Raw genomic sequence first — 22,449 nt, forward strand, 5'->3', positions numbered from 1 at the left:
GTTTGAAAGCAACACACCCGAGCTGCTCTGCACTCGCACGGTGCACCATCTCGTGTGTTGCGAAGCGTTCGGGAGCACATGCTGGTAGTGCATGCTGACGTCACAGGTAAGCAGCCGGTTGATTTATTGAATGTGACTTATAGAAGGTGATTTATTGAAATCGCCTAGGCGAACTATCGCCGAAGTGGAACGTTTCAGGATATGGCCCCAGTAATCCATCATGGAAACTGACATTTAAAAAATGCTAGCAAGCTTTTAGAGTGAAGCTTTATATGGCTTGGCGAAACAAAAAAGCGTCTGTTAGTCGCCTGTCCATGAAAAACTATCATCATCAGCATTAGCCCGAGCGTTATTGTCTTCTTCCACAGCTGGCTGTGTTGCCGCTCATAATTCCAGCAGAGAATTTCACTTCTCTTCTGTTATCGTAAAGGGGAGGCCAGCGTTTACGGGGGTATGAGCCATTGCTTAAGGAGGTATGAGCCATTCATTGTCTTACGTAACGGACAGATTTAATTTTGAAGCAATTTAATTTTGAAGGATCGCAAGCGGCAATTGCAGGCGAATGCTGCTAACCACGCTGCCGAGCAAACTCGAGACATCAAGCGCAAGCGACAATGGCGGACTGCGGGCATACCATCAGTGATGTTGTTCTCTTCGTCGCAGCCGAACGTGTGTGTAACCTCATTAAGAAACACAAAGATGTAACCAATAATTGAGAAACACTTTAATGAACCGTCGGGATGAGCCCAGTGATAAACACCAGGGCCGCACGTTTCAGCTTCGCTGGTTAACCATCTGTACGAAGTGCTTGGGCGGTGATTTTTTTTTATGCGAGTATAGTTGTTAACGAAGAAACTGAAAATTTCCTTCCAATAAAAGCCACTGAATCAAAACTTCCGATGAAATCCAAGTCAAAACTTAAGGCTCTGAACTCTGCTTGTAACCTGTGCGGCCCGGCCCGTCTCCTGCTCATATTTCTTCATTGGTAATTATTTTACCTGAACTGTAACAAGTAGATTTGTGCTGCAGAACCTGAAAAAGACGCTTATTGTTTTCTTGACACTGTAGTCTGACAGTGTTACATATAATATACTTTTTTCTCAACTTCTGCAAACTGTGTACTTACGCTTGAAAGCTTTAGTTTGGTGTTTCATCAGGTGCACCAGGTCAGGTGTTGATCATGATTCTGAAGCTGACGCTTGTGCTCTGTTTTGTTACAGTGCTTTCAAGCATTATTCTGCAGTTCCCCTACATATAGTGAACCTTGGAGAGCCCGGTCATTCAGACTACCGCATGTACCCTGGTTCTGCTGCCAGCATCCACCAGGGGGCTTTCTGTGAAGTCCTGAACTCTCTGTCTGCTGAGTAAGGTCCACACAGCGCTACTTATTCATAAAAGAGCAGATGCCCAACATGCACCCTTGTTTGCATTTATGCCGTCAGAAACCGGTGTCACCTCATCAGTTGGTGCTACCTCATCCATTTTGCAAAAGGCATGCCAGTAAAGAGGATTCCATAATGCTAGCTTTGAGTTCATGATGACGCTACTGTGTAGGGCCCAAGATACCCACTCTTGAAACTTTGAGTGTATTTATTAGTAGGAAGTAGCGTGCTTGAATTGAGTGTTAAGTGTCGTTTTTGTATTGAAGTGGGTTCAGATTTACAGTTTAACTTCGGTATAACAGAACCTTGACATGACAAACACAGATTTATAGGAAGTAAATCTAAGATGTTTTTCGTTGATATCAGTATGCAATAAGTGCATATAACGAATATCAGGTATAACAAAGGTATTTTTGTGTCAGATGCAACTTCTTTCAAATGAAGTTCAACTGTATGTCATCATTGTCGGGCAAGTTTTGAGAATGGTTTGTCTGAAGTGGCCTCAGTAAGTAAGAGCTCAAGGCTGCAAGAATAAGTGCAGGTAACCCTTTAATGATGGCACATATAAATACCCCCCCCCCCCCCAATTTTTATTTTGTATATAAATGTGCAAAACACATCAAGAATAAGCATAATCAATGAAAAGAAAATATTTTCTGAAAGTTCTTCAGCAATATATGGGAAACACCAGGCAGAAACTAGAAGTGGACTTCACCCCAAGCCACCTATGGGTTTGTTTTGGGGTTTCTGCGGACTGCCTTCTGCATATGTGAACCATAGGTGTACATTTCATTTGCTTTACATGTGTATGTGACACCACGGCTACCGGAGAACTTGAACTGGTCTGTCTCCTGTGAGCGTGCTTTGAAAAGAAAGCGAGTCATGTGCCAAACTTCTTTTTTCTCATCCTGTGTTCCTGCTCTAAACCAACAAATGACACTTGCTGCCTGTCATTCAGTGTTGGCTGAAGACATTTAACCAGAAACTTCATACTCAATAATGAAACTCGGCACAAAAACATTTTTCTGGTATGTTGCCTGTAGGGCAACACTCATCAGTGAAGGGTTAATATGCAATGATACTGCTCATAATGGCGAGTTTCTTCTGTTGATAACTACTTCAACATTATCAGCTTTTTCATTGACTGTGCACAAAATTGAAATGCATATGTTGGTGCTACTAATATTATCATTGTGTATCAGATGCAACAACCAAATTATGATGTCAGAAAAGGCTTTTATTGAGAAAAAACACTGTCATCATATGAAAGAAACTAGTGAAATTTGTTGACCAATGCTGATATCAGCTGAAGCCTAAGCACACTCCATAATCGAGCAAGTGGATGCATTTCAAAAGGTGGCAGCCTGTGTACATGCAGAAACTGTATCAAATACACTGAATGATCATTCAACTCAACTTGCCACTTAACAAAGTGTAGCTTTCAGACCTTGTTAGTTCGTTTAATAGCCAACACCATTTCATTTAGATGTTGCCTGAAAACTTAATGGCTTAAAATTCCATTGCATGGTGCTTTTTAAAACTATTGGGGTATACTGTAGAGGGCTACTGACACTAGAAATAAACATAGGTTTAGCCATATTAGTTAAATTACCTTTCAAGAATACCAATAAAATCCCAGTCACTCTTGCCATAAGAAGAGGCTTGTTAGGCAAGAAAACAACAAATCATAATATGCTGGGTGCCTGGACATAGAGACATCGAGGGCAATGTTCTTGCCGACCAAATGGCCACGTCAATAACATCGCACGGCTAGTAATCCTACAGCTGCTGTCCCTGTAACAGATTCGAAACCTTTCTTGCGTAAGAAACTGCGAAGCCACTGGCAATGCTTGTGGGATGCGGAAACAAATAATAAGCTTCACTTAATTAAGCCACAGTTAGGTTTCTGGCCCTCTGCATCAAAAACACGGCGAACTAATGTCCTATTCTGTCATCTCAGAATAGGACACACATATGGTACCCACAATTTTCTATTGAATGGTAATGATCCTCCAACCTGTGGTAGATGTGGCGAGAGGCTCACCGTCATCCACATTCTCCTGGAGTGTCGGGAAGCCGGGAGAGAGAGGAAGAAACATTTTCCTCTGGCATACCGCTATTCTGTCCCGCTATGTTTCTTGGTAAAGAACCGCTTTTTAATGCCAAAGCAGTCCTCGCTTTTTTGAACAATGTAGTCATACATGTTATAAGCCCAATAAATACGTAGCGTATCCTCTCTCCAGAGGATGCCGCTGTGATAGAGTACAGTATAGCACATGCCTCCAGGCCCTTGCACTTCAAAGGCTCTGTTTAGGCAATAGTGCATTTTGAAAATTCTCGCCTGTGACTTATTTTAATATATCATCATTCTTTCACAATGCATCTCTGGTGTTCATAGCACATTTCATTAGTCATTGCCATAGTCTTATTACCTACAGATTTTACGCACCTTACAGCGACTGTTTTTAGGCCCCTTTACAGCCATGCCACATCTGTTTTATCCACACCTTATATTCATTCCACTGACAAGCCATTATCATCGCCTTGGCACTCTTTGAACAAATCTGGCCCTTGCGCCAATAAACTCCAACAATCATCATTAGGCAAGAAAGGGGGGGGGGGGGGGATGAGACGGGTGGCGACACACCGCGTTAAAGTTCCCGCACGAGCCAGTCATGCCATCATGGATTTGGGCAGCATCTGCTCTGGCATAGTTAATTTTTCATTGGTAAAGATAGACTAGTACATCGTATTCTATAGGCGCCAACGATTGAATTTAGCAAGTTTTGAGAACTTTTACTGTGTCACAAAAGCGCAAATACAAGAAGTCCATGAAAAAAAAAACACACAGTGTGTGTTTCAGACCAGTGTTTTTTTGTTGTCTTGACTGGCATTCCACAAATGCTACCACCAGGCTTGACTGATCAACAGAATGTATAATATAAGCAGAATGAAATCAAACTTTAAAAAACTGGCAGCTGACCGAAATGTGTCACAAGATTATGGTGAAAATGAAAGGAATGTACTTCATATAATTGAAGACGATGGCTGCAGTGAAAAAAGGCATAATTTAAATTGGTGCAGAAAGTCATGCAAAAACTGTATGCCACTACATGATGCTGTGAAACGTTCATTGCATATTACAATGTAAGGTAAGTTAACGTTTACAAGCAGTGCTGCCATTGTAGCAGTGAGTATAGTGGCAGAATGAGCGTCTTGCAGCTTTACTTATTTTATGCTGGCCTGCATAGGTGCTTAGTACGCTTCGAAGTTTGCGAGTCTCCCAGTGTTCTCTATTGCAATTTTTGGTCTCCTTCTTCTGAGCACGAGGTCACGGGATCGAATCCCGGCCGCGGTGGCCGCATTTCGATGGAGGTGAAATGCAAAAACGCCCGTGTGCTTGCATTGTAGTGCACATTAAAGAAGCCCAGGTGGTCAAAATTAATCCAGAGCCCTCCACTACGGTGTGCCTCATAATCAGAACTGGTTTTGGCACGTAAAACCCCAGAAAGAAAGAAAGAAAGAAAAAGAAAAGAAGTGGTCTCCTTACACTTGTGCAGTAAAGGCTCCATGCGTAAAGCAGTGTCGACTGTACCAGACTCTTATCAAATGAGGACTGCCGGGGATCTTGGCTTGGAAACGACCAGAGCATAAAATTATGGCAGATCCAACGCACTAGTTGCAATCAATGTTAAGCGAAGCTTTCTTGAAGCATTTCAATTAAATGCTGTGCAAAGAGACACGTGATGCATGCAAGTTTATTTCCAACACGTGCAAGGAACCGTTCACATTCTTCTCCCATCGCAGGGGTTTCGTGTTGTTTAGCTTCGTGGTAACAAATAAGTACTAATTGTTTATGTTCTGCGCTGTGTTTTGCACCATAGCGAATATGTGCCTGCCCGACAAAATGCTTTTTCCTGGATTTGAGAATGTGCTTCGGTCCCAGGGCAAAGATGCAAATGCCACATAATCCCACAAAGTGGGGTTTTATGTGCTCAGTCTTACCCACACGACTGTGGAGACAAAGGAAACTTCGCTTTATAAAGACCACTGATCAGTGTGAAGGACAGTTTAGCAGGAAATTTTTTTACTTGTGTGTATACTATCTGAAAGAATTCACTCCTCGAAGCATGCACCTCATGACACTTATCTTGATAGGGGAAAAATCAATTTCCTACATCTAGAACCACACTTGTTGGTTCCTATTATGCCATTGTACAATCACTATCGCATGCACTTATCATTTTCCAGCATAAGGCTAAGTGAACACCATCGTAACTACAGACAAAAATACTTATCATTAATGTTTGATGCATTTTTCACGTAACTGCTGTATGATTGGGCATCGCCTGCCTCGCTGGCTCAGTGGCTATGGCGTAGCGCTGCTAAGCTCAAGGTTGCGAGTTAGATCCCCGCCGCGGTGCCTGCATTTTGATGCAGGCAAAATTTAAAAATGACCGTTTACTTAGATTTGGGTGCACGTTAAAGAACCCCAGATGGTCAAAATTAACCCGGAGTCCCCACTGTGCTGTGCATCATAATCAGATCGTTGTTTTGGCAAGTAAAATCACAATTCTTTTTTTAAGGATTGCACATCCTGGATGGTATGCTTCTCATTGCACTGAAAAAATTTGGTACCATAACCATTAGTTGTCGGTCTCTTTAACAAATTGCATCTTATTGACCCTTAGTTTGAAAATCTCAGAATTGGTCTTCTATTCTTCACTGAATGTAAGACTGCAGGACGTGGCAGTCGTCAACAATGTAACGAGATTTAGTTGGCGCATAAATTGCTTATCGGATGTTGGTTGACAGCAGACACACTGAGTGCTCACACTAGTCTCGTGGCAGCAGTAGCAGTGCAAAATCTGTCCTCATCGTGATCATTACAACATTAACAACCTTAAGAATATTTATAAAAGCATGTTACATGGCATTCTGAGGATTCCGAATTTGATATATGGCAGGTTGCAGTGCTTGCTTGTTTTGCAAAAATGTTTCGGCCCCCCAAAACTAAATTCTCTCTTTTTCTTCTCTCTCGTCTTGCTTGTTTAGCGGATCACTTGAAATGGTGAACCACATGCATAGACTGCATAATCTGCTCCACACCAAACTGAGGGTAAGATTCAGCATGCATGCAGACAAGGACCTGTGTTGACTATGTGATCACTATATTGACTAAACCCGCCATGGTGGCTCAGTTAGCTAAGGCGTTGCACTGCTGAGCACGAGGTCGCGGGATCGAATCCCGGCCGCGGCAGCCACATTTCGATGGAGGCGACATGCAAGAACGCCCGTGTGCTTGCGTTGTAGTGCACGCTAAAGAACCCCAGATGGTGAAAATTAATCCGGAGCCCTCCACTACGGCGTGCCTCATAATCAGAACTGGTTTTGGCACATAAAACCCCAGAAAGAAGAAGACTATATTGACTAAGTGTAAGGCTCCTTGTTTTAATGATTGTATCTGAGTACAATACACGTGGGCACTCTTGCCAAGAGGCACCCTGGGTGCAATTTTGGTGCACCAACTTTTTTTTTTTTTACTGAATAGTAAGCATTCTGCGGCCAATTACTGTAAAGGACAACTGCTTTGAAAGTTGCCCTTCATAGTCTCCCTATGACATCACTTTTCTCGTTTGTATTAGAGGTAAGGATTGATTAAAAGGAGGTACACTTAATGTGTGTACCTCCCTTTAACAACAGCCCTACAAGCACACTGGCGAGGTAGGGTAGTTGGTTAGGACTCATTTTGAATGTGTAACAGTGGAAATAAACAGCCACAAAAGGCAGAAAACACAGTGATAAGCACCATGTCATATTTTTTTTTGCCTTTTGTCCTTGTTCCTTTGTGCTGTGTTAAATGTTCAAAAGGAATTCCCTGAACGTAAAGGGACGTAGGAATATCCTGCTGTTCAAATTTTTCAGCAGTGTTTTGTATCTGTAGATTTATAAAGAGCAAAAGAACGCCCTTGACGATTTCCTTGCCGATTCATTTTCCTAGCATCCTTTAAAGGGGCCCTGCAATACCGTTTTTGGGTCAATATGTTTGCTCAATACCTATTCTCAGCATGTCATAGAACACAGAACGAAAGGAATTATGAAAATTCACCCAAATAAACCCAAGTTATTGGTTAGAGAAAATTCAATATACAAACAAAGTGAGAGTTACCCTGCACTTGAATTTTTGCGGCTTTAACGTGCGTGGTTCACTTTCCCATGATGTCATATGGTGCCACCCAATAACAGGAGGACATTAGCAGAAGTCGGGGTGCCACGGTTTCCAATCCTGCTCAGCCTGTAAATGGTGTTCCATGGCGTTCCCATGGCCTCTGCAATTGAGCGGTCTAATCTCGGAGGCTGGTGGAGTCACTTTTATGGTTACAACAGCTTCTACTAGGCAGCTGTTGGGGCACCAAAGTGCTTGGCATGCGATGTGTTGTTCTCGTGGTTGGAACACCCCACCCTTGGCTCTGTGATACTTAAAATGATTGTAGAATGTAATGCCGTAGCTTCTTTCGCAGTGCTCACAATATCGTGCAAACGTTAAATCGCACATTACGTTTTTAACCAATCATCATAGCGGCATTCTTGTTCGTTATGTACTGTCTGTGAAGTACGCGAAATCTTCATATCGAAGTGATGCCATTGGTGCCATTCAACAAGCCTTCCCTGGCATGATGCAGGGCCCCTTTAAGCTGCAGTTCTCTGCTGTTAGGGCAGTGTTCCTTCCAGGTGACATGCCACCATGGTGCATTGTCTTAATTTTTTAGTTGCTTTTGCACTTGCTCTCTACCATCACTTTTACACTAAAACCATGCAGCACTGGAAAAGCTAGAGCCTCCTGTAGTGAAACAAAAGAGAGTTTGTATCAGATTGCTGTGCGAAATTAATGTTCACATCTGTGACCAGGTCCTCTGCTGGTGATTAGAGTAAGTTCATGATGTTGATTAGCAGGAAATAATGGTATTTCAATGCTTTGAAGTTAAGCTAAAGTTGCAGTGTTAATCTAAAGACACTGCCCTTGTACAGGAAGTGCTCAACAGCGTTGCTGAATCTGAAGAAGATGTGGCCACATTTGTGGATGACATCCTTCAGTTGAGAGAGAAGTATGGAGCATTAAAGAAGGCTACTGTGGGTGAGGCCATTTGCATGGTTTTATAAACTTTGCTCAAATGTCCATCTGTATGCTCTGTTGTTAGTATTGTGCATTTGCCTGGCCAGCTTGAGGTAGCGGAGAATGTTCCTGTGCCAGTGGTTTGATCAGAAATGGATCACACACAGCCATGTCAAACTCTTGTATTGTATTTTTTTATGCATCTTACATGTTCCTTGCTTCAGACAGATTAGCAGCATTTAATTTCAAGATGTTGTGTCTAGTTGCATGAGCTGAACAAGTTACTGTTACAAGATTTTGTGACCATGACTGTTGAGGGGAATCGGCACTAAAAAATGATGCGCACACACAGGAAAAGGGGATGAACACAGGTGCGGCTTTCAACTGCTCATTAACAGGGAGGGTATGCACATGTATAATATACATCTTGCCATGCATGCAGCCAAAAATTTTGTAAAAATATCACATGATGCATGCACAGCAAAGGTGGGTGTACAAGAATTCATATTCTAAGGTGGGCAATGTAATAGGGGGCTCACTTAAGCAACAGTCTCCATTCTTTTTGATAAAACAGGTTTCCAGCGCATGTCTTGAAGTGGTGTTGCTGCTCCTGCCTAGAATAGTTGTCCCTGAGAAGCAAGCATCCATCTTTGTCTGCTTATTAGGTCATTTTGCCAATGGACACAACTTCATTGGTCAGACATTAGGAAGCGGCATTTGCATTCCTATGAACCAGCATTTGCAGTGCTTGTAGGAAGTGGCCATCTTTTGCCGGGGATTGTGGGAAATGGTGTAAAGGGCAAAAGTACAACCATGATAATGCTCAACCTGTTTTTCACATGTTTGCCACAAGTGTTTGCTTCCCATGTCGTCAGCTGCCCCATCATCAAATTGGCAGTCCAGCCAACGCTGCACCAGCAGCTGGCGACTGGGGTCAAGATTAGAGGGACACTAAAGGAAAATACCAAGTCAACGTGGACTGTTAAAATACCATTCCAGAAACCTCGCAGCATTTGTTTCGTGCTAAGGAAAGACTTAGTTTAGGAGGAAATAACATCTGAAGGGTCCGCATACCTTTAGCGCAACTCAAATCGCCCGCCCCTGAGCAGGTAGGGGTGACTTTGCATATGCCAACACCGCCCTTCACTGCCGTTGGTGAGTAACACGTCGCCGGACAGACTGCACTACGTTTTTTTGGGCAAAACGCAAACATGCGGCCATGGAGAAACCAAGCCAAGACAGGGTGTTAAATTCGCCGCTGCAGCTGCTCTTAGTCAAGTAGTGTGGATCACTCAGGCATCCCGCAACATCACATGGACGTGGCATTCTGTGCTACTTGTAGTTTGTGTTATTTTCACAAGCCAGCAAAACAAGCACAGTGCTACATGATAACAAAACTACTGAAACGCAAAAGCATAGGTGGCATGGAGTCAAGCGAAAACGAAACCTTTCGACTGTGAATGAGTTCTTTTTTCTGAAAATTGAATAGAACTGCACAAGTAGCATTTTCTTCCATCTTATAATGCGGTGCAAGGATCTGTTTATTACAAGTGGTTGAGTAATATTAACAGGCTTATAATGAGCGCTTACGTCTTTAGGCTATTACTTGAATGTCCCAGGAGAGTCTCAAACCGTGTTCTGCATTTACCTGAATTTCTCAATTACTAAAGCTCTGTTCGTGATAATATTGACACTTTAGACATTCTCGAGCATTAATCTATCACTTTAGCTTGACTTAATATTTGCCTTTAGTGTCCCTTTAAGTATGCTTGCTCTACATGGGTGAGCAATAGTAACATATTGTGATCTATACCGGTGTAATAATGCACATTTACTGTTTGCAATTGCACAATGAACAGATTCGCTGGGGGGAGAACATACTAAGCCAGTGAAGAGACCAGACATGAAAACAAAAGGAGTGACACAACACATTAAGCAAAAGGGTCATGCTGTATTATGTGCATCAGCTCCTCTGGCTGTTACGTGTTATGAACACGGACACGAAAAATGCCAAGAAGTGCGTCATGAATGCTGTTGCATTAAAGAAAAAGCAACTATTCCCAGAGCAGTTTGTTACGTTTGAGCAGTTTGTCCGAAGAACACCCAGCACTTCAGATACAGCAATATGAAAGACCGGCATTTGTTCACGGTGCACCGTGATGCAAGCAAATTCACTGCGCCAGCAGAGTAGCAGACGACACGCAGCAGGCGCCTCTGTCTTTAGCTCTCAACGTGCCTGCGCAAGCAGTTCTCCCAGTGGCCACATCAGGCGCTCAGCCGAGTGCGGCCAGGTGCTCGGATGTTCTCTCTAAGAGTGAACAGCCCTGTACGGGGTCATGTAGAGCTAAAACCTCACATACTAATGGGGCAAGAAAGGGAGACGGACGCAGTCATGCTGCTTGATGGACATGGCCAAAGTGCCCAGCAGAACATACAATTTGAATTTTATTGAGATCCATTCATTTCAAGAATTCATCAGATTTGCCCTTTGTTTAATTGTTGCATACTGTTTGGACAAACCACCATGGTGGCTCAGTGGATGTGGCATTCTACTGCTGTGCATCCAGTACAGGTTTAGTTCCCAGCCTTGATGGCCACATTATGATGGGAGTAAAATGCAAAATTGACAGTGAGTTTAGATTGAGGCATACATTAACGAAGTTTGAGTGATAAAATTATTCCACACACCTCCATTACAGCTGCAACTTTGGGAGTGTCAAACCCTGAAGTTCATTATTATTTGTGTTGTTTAGACCAAAGGCATCAGAGGTGCTTGGAGCTGTTGGGATGAAGGGGTGGGGTAACCATCACATTTATGCCACTAAGCTACCTGGCTGGATATCTGCAGTGACAGTCATCTTGAAGTTTTGAAGCGGAAAGCTTGCCTCTCATCTTCCCTTACTACCTAATTTTCAATTTGTTAAAAAAATTCCTCAAAGCTGGCAACTTTTAAAAAACTTGAAGCATAAAGTTTACATATCCATAACTCTGCACCATAGATAGATACCATAGTTCTATACAGCTGCATCTATTAGAGCATCTAAAGCGGACCAATGTGGTTTAATTATTTACAACTTATGTGAAATTGTTATAATGTTTATGAGGGTTTGCCAAAGTCCTACTCGCAACTTAGTGGTATATTTCAGAGAGACTTATAATACATCCATTTAGTCCGCTTTAAATGTGTTATTAGGTCCAGTTTATGGAATTGTGATATTCTATTTTATTGTTGACTTAGAGTTGTAAATGTGATGTTTTACGTGTTACGTTGAAGTTTAGGTCAGTTCAGTGAGAAGTGTTTAATTTAGTAATCATTTTTATTAAACCCACTGAACATTTTTTCCCACAAATGTTACTGAGTGAATGGCTTAGCATGTCTATTTCAGTGTTAAATAAATATTTTAGTATGGAGTAAAAATAAAATAATTTTGTTCTTTTCTTGAAGGGCCAAGTACCTCAGCATCTGCATCGGAGAGTGTCTCAACTACTTCAAAGTAGAAGTCTGTTTTTGGTGTACATTTACATTCAGTGGATGACTGTGGAAAACAAAAATGTGACCATAACCATCTAATAAATGTTGCTTCATTCTTTTTTTTTAATGCGCAGTTATGTGTTGTGCATGAGGTTTAACAAAGGGGCTGCCATATCAGTAGTTGACCGCTTTTTGTTATGCTGCATATATCTGTCACAGCAGATGGGGCTATTGGAGAGTATACAGCTTGATTTATTCATTGGTAAGCTAATTCACGGGATGAAGAAACATGACACATAGACAGGACAAGCATAGACTGCCAACTAAATTTATTCAACACTTCATGCCATAACACGTCATCTGAACAGTGCAGTGCACTTGCATAAACGGGCAACAAGAAATGATGATACAGCATACATACGTTACTAGCACGTGTCTGTTTCACGCTTCATGCAGTGAATTTCTTTATAAATTGTACAGCCACTAATGCAACATGACATTCTAGTTCTCTCTCAGTCTAACCTTGATTCAGCTAACTTTAATGTAATTAATTTTCTTCCTTCCCTTGGATGCTTTCATATAAGGTAATGTGTTATTTTGCTAGATTATTTTCCTAGATTTAGTGAATCAATTTTGCAGTGTAGTTTCAGCTGCAGTGACCTTTCCTGAAAGTATGGAAGACCCTATACTGCTGTGTAAAAGTAGGGGTCATATTATCGTTTGACCAGTTTCTGGGATACTTTCACTTTTGTGTGATATAACATCCAGCATGACACCTCTTTGGAGCAAAGGGTTTGCTGGCTCATGCAATGTATGCACACCGTAAGTGATATCCCTAAAAGTGATGAACCAAGAATATGGCTTAAGAATTGTGCAGGCAGCCTCACCTTTTGCATGACCGTGCTGCTGTCACAAGTGGCTACACTGCTGACGCTAAAAAGGCCCTGCACCACATTTTGAACATGGTAAATAAACTTTATCCTCTGTATCACTCTCAAGGCTGCATCAGTTACTTGTTCAGAGCAGAAATGAACGGGCCATGCGCGTGTTTCAACAGACAAGCAGTATGTGTAGTTCAAACAAAAATAAAACACTGCTATGGCTTTGTGTAATAAATGTGAACGCGTTACAACGGACATCAGGCTCAAAGCTGCAGAGAACATAGACACAAAAACAGTTCATTCACATATGTTCTTGCCATGGCACTTGGTAGCACAATCATGCAGTGATGTTCATTGCATGGACCACATAGAAATCGCCTCTCAACTGCAAATGCTTGCAGTTTTGGTTTTTAACTCACTTTTGATAGGCAGTACATACTATGTTACAAATCGGGATAACAGCTACATCAAGTCTGAAATTCTGCAGGGTATGCGTGTCACTCGCTCTTCGAGGCAGGACAAAAGTACAGACCTGAACAGGCTTGAAAACAGTGCAGTTTTGTGTCTGCGTTCCTGCTTCAGTTTTGATCGCTGTGTATTGATGGGATCAGTGTGTATGTAGCTAAAAGACTTGCGGTAAACAATCGCAGCTTCATTGTAGGTAAAAATAATGTGACTAGTAATTTTTGATACCAAATTTTTAACAAAATTGCTGAGCAGGTGAGCAAATGTGTTGTAAAATTACTTTAGTGATATCGCGCCTAAGCTGTGGATTGCGGCCAGTATAATCATCCTCCAAGTAATAAGTCAGAATTAGTATCGTATGTCTCGTCTTTTTTGTGTCTGTTTTAAGTCGCGCTTTTATTTAACTATGAACCAACTAGTCCTACAAGTGCTAGTTGTCCTCTGTCCTGGCAGCAAACTGGCTGCTCAGTGAGGCCGTCGCAATAAAATCTCTTCCATTGGGTTTAATTGTCCAGAGATTAAAAAGGTTAGGAGCATTAAAAAAAATTATCTTCACAACATATCCACACCTGGGATTAACCTTCGGCTGCTTCAAACAACTGCAAACAAAATGAAACAGACGTGGCCATCCTCGACGCTTCCTGTTCGTCGGTGGCTGAAATATGACGTACACTGCGCACTTTTTTGATTCTCGAGAACTACATATACTGTTACGATCTGAAAGGGACCGACAACTGCGCGGAACTTGTCATGGGATTTTGTGGAAATGAAAACACCATGATTTATTGTCATGGAATCGAACATGCTGTTCGCAGCTTAAGTAGTAATTGCAATTTTTAATAGGCACAGAAAGTCACAAGAGACTGTATGTCGAGACACTAGACATATTTTATAAGTGTTTGCGCTTTTTATTCTATGTGTACTACAATCAAAGGAAAGTTCACTTACAAGCAGCACTGCCTACGCGGCAACGAGTGGGACGACGGAACTGTGGCATCCGTCATTGCATTGCGGCGCACATTACGCTGTTCCGCACACTAGTTCGTATGCACAGAGTCTTGCATAAATAATAGCTCCAGGTATACGCAACTCTTCCTGTGAAACCGCTAGCTTTCTCACTCAAATTTTGCAGAGGTAGCATTTTACAGCGAGTTTAATACCACGTTTTAGGGGATTATTTTTTACCAGTTTTGTTAACTGCTAGGGCCACACGTACTTGTCCGATTCCCACCAATGCCGCCATACAATCGCTATGGCATTCACCTCTCACTGTTTGAGCATCAAAATGCATAAACATGATCGCGACTTAAGATCGAATAATTTTAATGAAGAATCTTGCACAACGTTCTCCACGCTACCATTACAGTATTGAACACTCTGACCAGTAAGCTTTGTTTATCTTAAAAAAAATCGCGCAAAAACTCCTCTGGGAGTTGTCTGAGTATGCGTAAGCATTGTGGCACTTGCTCATCTCCTAGCCCGGTGTCATGTTTTGACACTTTATCCGGCCAGTACAAACGACAGCGCTGCGGCGACACGAAATGCGTGGACGGCGGCGCAAGGTGCATTGATAACGCAAGCAAAATACTGCAGGTGGCGGCGCCAGGTGCGCTAATGACGTTCAGATCATAAGCCGTTATCGCTCTTTAGCGCCTTCTCCATCCGTGTTGAACCGTGATCAAAGGACTCCAGCGGCGGCACGGTGGCGCGGACCGTATTTTGAAAGCGATCTGCCAAGCGGACAGAGAGTGCCGACTGCTGTTAGCTCTGCGCGCGGTGTTTTCGCCGCCTCATTTGCGTTGAAGCGACAGGCAGCACGAATATGAAGTCGCTCGCCGTTGCTCTTGAAAGCGGTAGTTTTGCGCGAGGGACGGACAGACAGTTTTCTCGTTAGGTAAGCATAGAAATTCTTACGCATTAAGCAAGAAAAGAAAAAAAAAAGGGAAGGAAGTGCCATAAATTTGGTTGCCGGCCCCTTTAAAAGTCGGAGCAGTTTACGTAGCGGTAGTGAACGCGTGGTGCAGATGCACGCGGCTGACCGCAGCAGCACCGGAACTTGTCGTCTGCTACGTGAAACAAAATTGGCGGGTGAGCACCGTGCTAGGAACTAGGAACAAATTTACTTACTTACTTACTAGCTGGCGCTGCACTTCAAGTTGATTTTGAGACGGAATACATGCAAAATAGTTTGCCAGATCATTTACCTTATCTGCTGTTCCTTATTTTTACGTTGCACCAGTTACGAAACTGTCAACGGTGATTCGTTCAACTTGTTTTAGCGCGCCAAGATTGTGTTGTTGCATGTTGTGTCGTCTGTTGCAGGTATTTTGTGCCAAGTGACGACCTTCTGCTTGTGTCGTGTGTTGCTATGAGTGCCCGAAGTGGAAACGGAGCCCAAACGTGACTTATTGCAAATAATACAGTGAAATGCACCTTGTTATCCGTCATCTTCTCGGAGTGTTCAATATGTTTCGAGACGGGAAAGGCAGCGAGCAAGCCTTGCTAGGATGGAGTATGTTGGATCACGACGACAGTGTCACAGTCAATGACATCTACGATTTCGACGAGTATTCCAGCTCGTCACGGCGCTTACCCGAAGATGTGCATTCGGCTGTCGTTCATGCGCCTCAATCTGGAGATGTGCACCACTTCGGAAAGAGAAAGAGAGATTTGCAAACCTGTACGCTATCAGTGTCACGATTGTCGGAAGCAAGCGCGGAACCGACGGGCGAGCCTGCGACACCACAAAAGCTACCGAGCGACATGCGCAACTTAGTTCCAAACACCTTAGCAAGCACTTCATGGGACACTGGCGTCGAAATTAATACTTGGAGATCTTTTGTAAACGATAGGACGCAAACCAGCAGTATGTGCGGAAGATCGGCGCGCAGAAGGCGAAAGACGTGTAATTTTCAAGGTAACCAGTGCGTGATTGATGAAAGCAGCAGCGACGATTCCGTAGAAGATAGCAGTCATAACCAAGATAGGGCTACACGAGCCCGTATGGCCATCGACGAAATAACCGAAGACGAAATAAACAGCTCAGCCGACGTGAAACCAACACGACTACAACCGCTCTGGTTTCGTAACATGGGTACAGGATCGCCGATTTCAGGAAGCGCTGTTCAGTCAGTCTCCAATGTCTGTGATGCACAGTTCACTAGTATCGAAAGTCCTACGCCGAGGCAAATCGCTTCGAAAAATGGATTTGAAGAACGTCTTTTGGTCTCCAGGCAGAAGGAGAGCGCGGACTTGACGCTTTGGAAATTCTACAAGGAAAATGCTAACTTCCCAAAAACATTTTCTCGTGATGCTCCTGAAACGGTTACGGCAAGGATACTTACCTTAGAAAACGTTTATGGCATCGCCTACTGTGCCTGTGAGGTTGACAGCCTCACCCATGACATTTCAAACGTGTGCCTTACACTTCCATTGGAATTAGCCGAGCGTGAAAAGCTTGACCGTGGTGTCGTCGTACGTATTTATCCTCCATGGAGAGAGTACACGCTTTTAACTTATCCCGAAAAAATTATTTCGGGTGTGCAATGTTTCGAAGTTCTGGAAAGACATTAGCTGTACAGTATATAGATTCATGTATAACGATTTTAAGGAGACATGATTATTATTTGCGTCTTTGCAAAAGTGTCTGTAATACCAAAATCTCATTGACTTGATACATTTTGGCCCTGTTTAAGTTTGCTTCATTGTTACATAAGAGCTTTTATAGCACTGAGCCGGTCTCAATTTTAAAGTGAAGCTTTCTTTGCCTAGCCCTCCAGGGTTTGGTGTATATACACCCGACGACAACTTTCTGTGGCAGCACAGCCAAAGCTACGCGCTCGCACCTTTGGAGCTTCTGCTCTGGCGTTTACAGGACCATGGCAAACCAGACATGGACACAAGAAAGCCAAAACCAAGAACAGCAAGTAACGAAAATCCCTCAGCAAGATTGGTAATTATGAAATAAATCTTGAACAAATAAATCAAAATAATAATTTATACGACTTCTTTTATGCTATGTAGCTTCCAGTTGCTTGCATGTGTGGACTACATGCAGAAGCGTAGTAAAAAAATGTGTGCTTCGGCTCTGTAGCTTTGGCTGCGCTGCCACAGAAAGTTGTCGCCGGGTATAAGTAAAGCAAGTGCTGCCAGTGAGTGCACCCCTGTTTTGTGTCGTCAAACTTAAATCGCGAAATATAATGTATATATAGTGTTGGCTCATATGTATCTCTAAAGCGCACAGACCTACCTCTTAATGGAGTAGTGCACAATGTTAAATGGCTTATTAGACGTGCTTATATTTAGGCAACCCATTTCTTAGTCAACTAGCTTAGTGCCACTAGGTGCTCCGACCTATATAGCACAACATTTTGACTAAGTAGTTTGAGTGAGTGCCCTTGTGTTCTGTGTAATCACACAATGCATCAAGACAAAGATTATGTAATAACATTCGCTCATACATACCTCTAAAGCAGCGACGTCTCTTAATGGAATAGCACTATATTCAATAGCCTCCGATTTTCTTGCATTTGGTCTACCCCACTTTTAGGCCACTGGGCATGTGCCACTGCACCTATTCTTGGCCAATCCTCCGGAAAGGGTATGGGCCACTGTGACACAAGAGGTATAGAAGCCTTATGTGTCATACTTCTCTCTGGTACTCGCCTCTCATCAACATTTTTCCCTTCACAAGCATCAAGCATCATTTTCTTCCTTGTGACAAAGAGTGCCAATACCTACAGGCAACAAGGCCGTCCATGACCTCCACTAGTGCTACTACCTCACTAACTCAAACAAGCTTCATGTCAGCAATTTTTTCAATAGCAGTCTTAATTTGTATATGATGAATAGTTTGCTGGTCATGTACTTAAGCGTGGACCATGACCCCATTCTGCAGCACAATTAGTTTACACTGTCATGCCAATCTTACCTCATTTGCATATACAGGTAAACCTGCTTTTAACAAACCTCCATATAACGAATTCCTGGATATAACTGTTTTTCTATTCCCCGCCGTTACTCCATAGAAGCACATGTATTTGAGACTTCTACGTAACGAAGTGGCAGCGGGAGACCCCCTCGAAATAACGAATTTCCCCCGCTGACAACCTAGAGATTTCACCCCAAATTGTGTCATTTTTACACGAGCAGCAACCAGAAGCACCTTCTCCGCCGCGACGGAATGCGAAGCGGCGGTGTCGCGCTTGAATTCACGGCGACTGTGAAGCGAGAGCGAGCGTGCGCGAGGCGGGCCTGCATCCCTCGACCCGGCGATCTTGCCGCCGCGGGCGTGACCTTTCCCCTCCCTTCAAACCTGGGCATACCGAAATGCCGATGGCGATATGGTAGCGCAAATTTAGGGTCGTACTCGAATTTAACGCGCACTTTTTTCCGATAAAACGGGTCCAAAAATTGCCTGCGCGTTAGAATCGAGTACTACCCAAAATTTTCACTACCATATCGGCATTTCAATATGGCCGCCTCCTACGCACTTCGAGCATAGCTCCCATAGCTTCGACCATGTGCTGTAGTATGTGTGCTTAGGCATTAGTCTACCAATTTAGTTAAACAGGGAATGTTTACAAGTTTATACGGCCGATAAAACTACTGTCCTTACTTATACGAATTCGTATAGCTGTCTGCTAATTTGCTGTCGCAATCAATGCTTCGCCTTTTGGGCAAAACTGGGACTTTTTTGTTCATCGCAACTTCAGTGTGTTGGGAGTAAATTTTGAGCGATAGTTGTATTTCTGTATGAAAGCATGAAGTGCGCGGTACTGTAAAGGATTTTTTCCCTCTTTTGGACACGCAAAATGGGTGCGCGTTACAATCGACTAAATACGGTAAGCGTTTCTTTTTCGAATTTTCGTGCCGAACTTGCATATAACGAAATCCTCCTTATAACAAAGTTTTTTGGGAATTTGTCAATTTCGTTATATCCAGGTTTAACTATACCTATAAAGGAATTAAAAGTACTTGAAAGCCAGGGCTTTAAGGGGAAAAAAAGATTTCAGCTCACTGAGCACGAGTTGATGGGCTAGTTGGTTTGACATACTAAGGCAACAGCACCATAAAGACAAAGAACACAATAACATAAAAGTGATGCCACAAACATTGAACAACAGAGTTTTATTGCTAGTATCTATATCTGCGTAGTAAGCATGGAAAAAAAGCAGCATCACAAACAGAAATATATGTTATGATTGTCATAGTCTATTGCAGCATGTGGTCAATTTCTATAACTGCGCAGCACAGCAATGTTGGTTGGTACAGCCTTGGACTAACCTGCTGGCAATTGCCATGAAAAAGACGACATCCATGCCAGACCTTCTTGAAAGTATGGAAGCCTCGAGGCGGTGCATATACAGATAACTTGAACCTTTTCTTCTTTTCCTGAAACTTCAGTTTTGCAGCTGCCAGTTCTATTGTACACTTCAGGAAGTTGCACGCTCCACTCACTTTCTGAACGAGCAGTTCAGGGAAAAAATTGGAGGACGCTTAAGCTTCGCCTTTAAGAGTGGAACGAGACAGCTTTATCGGGCTCCGCTCGCATCACATTTTTCTTTGAGTAGGCTTCACTGCAACACACAATGTGGGAAAGCCAGCTTGCAATGACCAAGCTTACACTTAAAGTCGGCTTCACTTTTAAACACAAGTGCATTGCTGGGAAGACATATTACAGGAGCAATTTAAGCCGTCTTATATCAAAACGTGAAGGCCCTAGGACCTTTTTCCATTATATTATTGTTTGCTGTTGCCCCGAGGCGTGCGTGTCCAAAATTTAGAAACGCTCGGTTTTCAACATTCCCCTCAATGTTGCCTAGAACCAAAGTACGGCCAAACACCATCAGAATTGGAGGACGCTTAAGCTTCGCCTTTAAAAGTGGAAAACGATAGCATTCAAATATCTCTTGCTGCTTATCAGGCTTTTTCTCATATGTTCAAATTACAATCCGACGCTATCATGCCTGTAGGTTGTGGTTGTCGTACTTTACGATTTTTCTGACGAATTTTGCTATGAGAAATTAAATTTTTGTTCACTAATGCCTTGCGCCCACGCGGTGGGCCTGTGTGGTCGGGGTGGTTTGGCATGATTGTTTCCGCCAGACGCCGATGCTTAAAGCCGATGCCGGATTTTCTGCGACACTGGACCCTTAACACTCTCGTGTTAATATAAACAAAACGTACAGCTTCCTATTTCAGGGAATTTAGTCTCCCATTGCAGTGACTGTGGTTGCGTCCCAGAGTTTGAAAAGACAATGATCGTGAGTGGAAGCCAGAATAAACTTATGCGTGAAATTTTAGAAGCTGCAAAATCTTAAGGTTATTGGACACATGTGTCAGCACCCCTTCATAAGTACTTTTGGAAAAAACTTAAAAATTCCTGTGCAGTTACAAAACTGAATTGTAACAGACTACAACAGTCTGGAGATGCCATATCTTTTTTTTTCCATGCTCACCACATTGATATTCTGTACCTAGTACGTTGATTCATCAGCAATAAAACTCGGTTGTTAGTTCAGCAATTTTGGCATCAGTGTTACATTCTTGCATCCTTTGGCCTTCCTACACTGTTGTCTCAGTATTTCAGCTCGCTGAATATGTTTTCTGATTAATGACATTTTTTTATACTTCATGCAATGACATAAAAGTCCAAGCCACATTAATGCTTTATTTGTTTTGTATACAGAAACAAAGACTCAGGGTTCCACACCACGAAGGAGGAGTTGTGAAAACTACTCATAAAAGTTACCTTTTTAACCTTTAAGTTAACTTGCTATATACACAGCTTTTCTAAATGCATGCAGTAGCCTAAGTTACTATGTAATAACAACTGCCATAACACATTACGAAGACTATGTGATTATCATACGGAAGAACACTGCAGAGGTTTCGATGGCCATAGGACCCACATTGTAGATCATTTAATCATTATGAAATAATTTTAGGAAGGTACTTGCATAAAGATGTATCTACATAGCAAAAATTTTCCATTTTCAGGTTTTCACATACAGTAGCAAAAACTACATCACTTCTAATAATTAGACTTCACAATTAACTCTGTGATTTGAGCAGACACAGTGCAATATAACAGGATGTCAGAGACAGACAATGGCGCTTTGATTGTTAGTCAAGCATATGGGTTATTAGTCATCGCTGTTGTCTGTCCCTTCCTCACGCTGTGTCCATTCAAGTCGTGAACTAACCAGTCCAAATGCATACACTTCTGCAATTAATCCCGACTGTTCTGTTCTACTAGCACAGGTTGATGTCTATTGTTAAAGTTCTTTTGGTCTCAAAAGCCCTGCAATTGTGCAGCTAAACTTCAAAAGCTCTGCTGTGATGGTTAAATTTTCTAAAGGCATTTTTGCTTGTGCGTTTTAGCCTTTCATTAGTTAATAAGCTTACATACAAAAATAGATTGTTCCTACAGGAATGCTTCTGAAAGTAGTGCTGCATATTTATATGGTTAAAACATCATGCAAGTTACCCTTACAGCGAAATTTTCATGCAATCATAAGGTGCCGAGACAGACACTATTATTGAAGTGAACAGACGAGGATGAGGAACACTAGAGCCATGGCTAGGGACTGGTGGCTCGCGCTCTTGAGCTGCAACTTCCCCACATTGGCATTCAAAGGACCAAATTATGCTACGGCACACAGCTTAGATGTGTGGGGGCCTGCAGCACATGGTGTGCAGCTGATGGGACACGGAGCATTGACATGCGACGTGTACTCTGGGCCCAATCACAGGTTTGCAAGTAAGCAAGCGAGCCTATCTCAATGTCAGCAGCATTAGCAGCACATGAGAGTTTGAAGCTGAGCTATCTGCTTTTCGTTTATTATGGCAAATAGCACAGACGATGGAACTGGAGACACAAACAGCTAGTAGTGTCACCCCAGATTTCATTGATGTGGGCATGGGGTGGCAGCCAGCCAGAGTGCTGTGGGAGGCTGCTGCTCTCCACAAAGGGCATTTATGTACAGCCTCCCGCACTTTTAGCTATATTACACGAGAACACTATAATATGGTCGTACGTCGTCCTGAAGGGAACATCGCATTAGACAACTCTTGCACAGGAGAGTGCTCAGTGCACTTGAGAGTACTTCTGCCGGTCTCGTTGATTATCGT

At 42.8% G+C, this 22,449-nt stretch overlaps 1 protein-coding gene across 1 annotated transcript in view; it reads left to right on the plus strand.

Moving 5' to 3' along the window:
• The window catches only part of LOC119455735 (uncharacterized), a 13,158-nt gene extending 1,065 nt beyond the window's left edge, over positions 1-12,093 (plus strand). Inside the window, exons 2-5 of the mRNA XM_037717556.2 lie at positions 1,069-1,364; positions 6,438-6,501; positions 8,412-8,517; positions 11,942-12,093. Of these exons, the coding sequence (XP_037573484.1) occupies positions 1,069-1,364; positions 6,438-6,501; positions 8,412-8,517; positions 11,942-11,994 (519 nt within the window). The 3' untranslated portion in view covers positions 11,995-12,093. The remainder of the gene's footprint in view (positions 1-1,068; positions 1,365-6,437; positions 6,502-8,411; positions 8,518-11,941) is intronic.
• Positions 12,094-22,449: the final 10,356 nt, after the last annotated feature.

The sequence above is a fragment of the Dermacentor silvarum genome, chromosome 1, assembly GCF_013339745.2.
Source record: "Dermacentor silvarum isolate Dsil-2018 chromosome 1, BIME_Dsil_1.4, whole genome shotgun sequence".
NCBI classification, from domain to species: Eukaryota; Metazoa; Arthropoda; class Arachnida; order Ixodida; family Ixodidae; genus Dermacentor; species Dermacentor silvarum.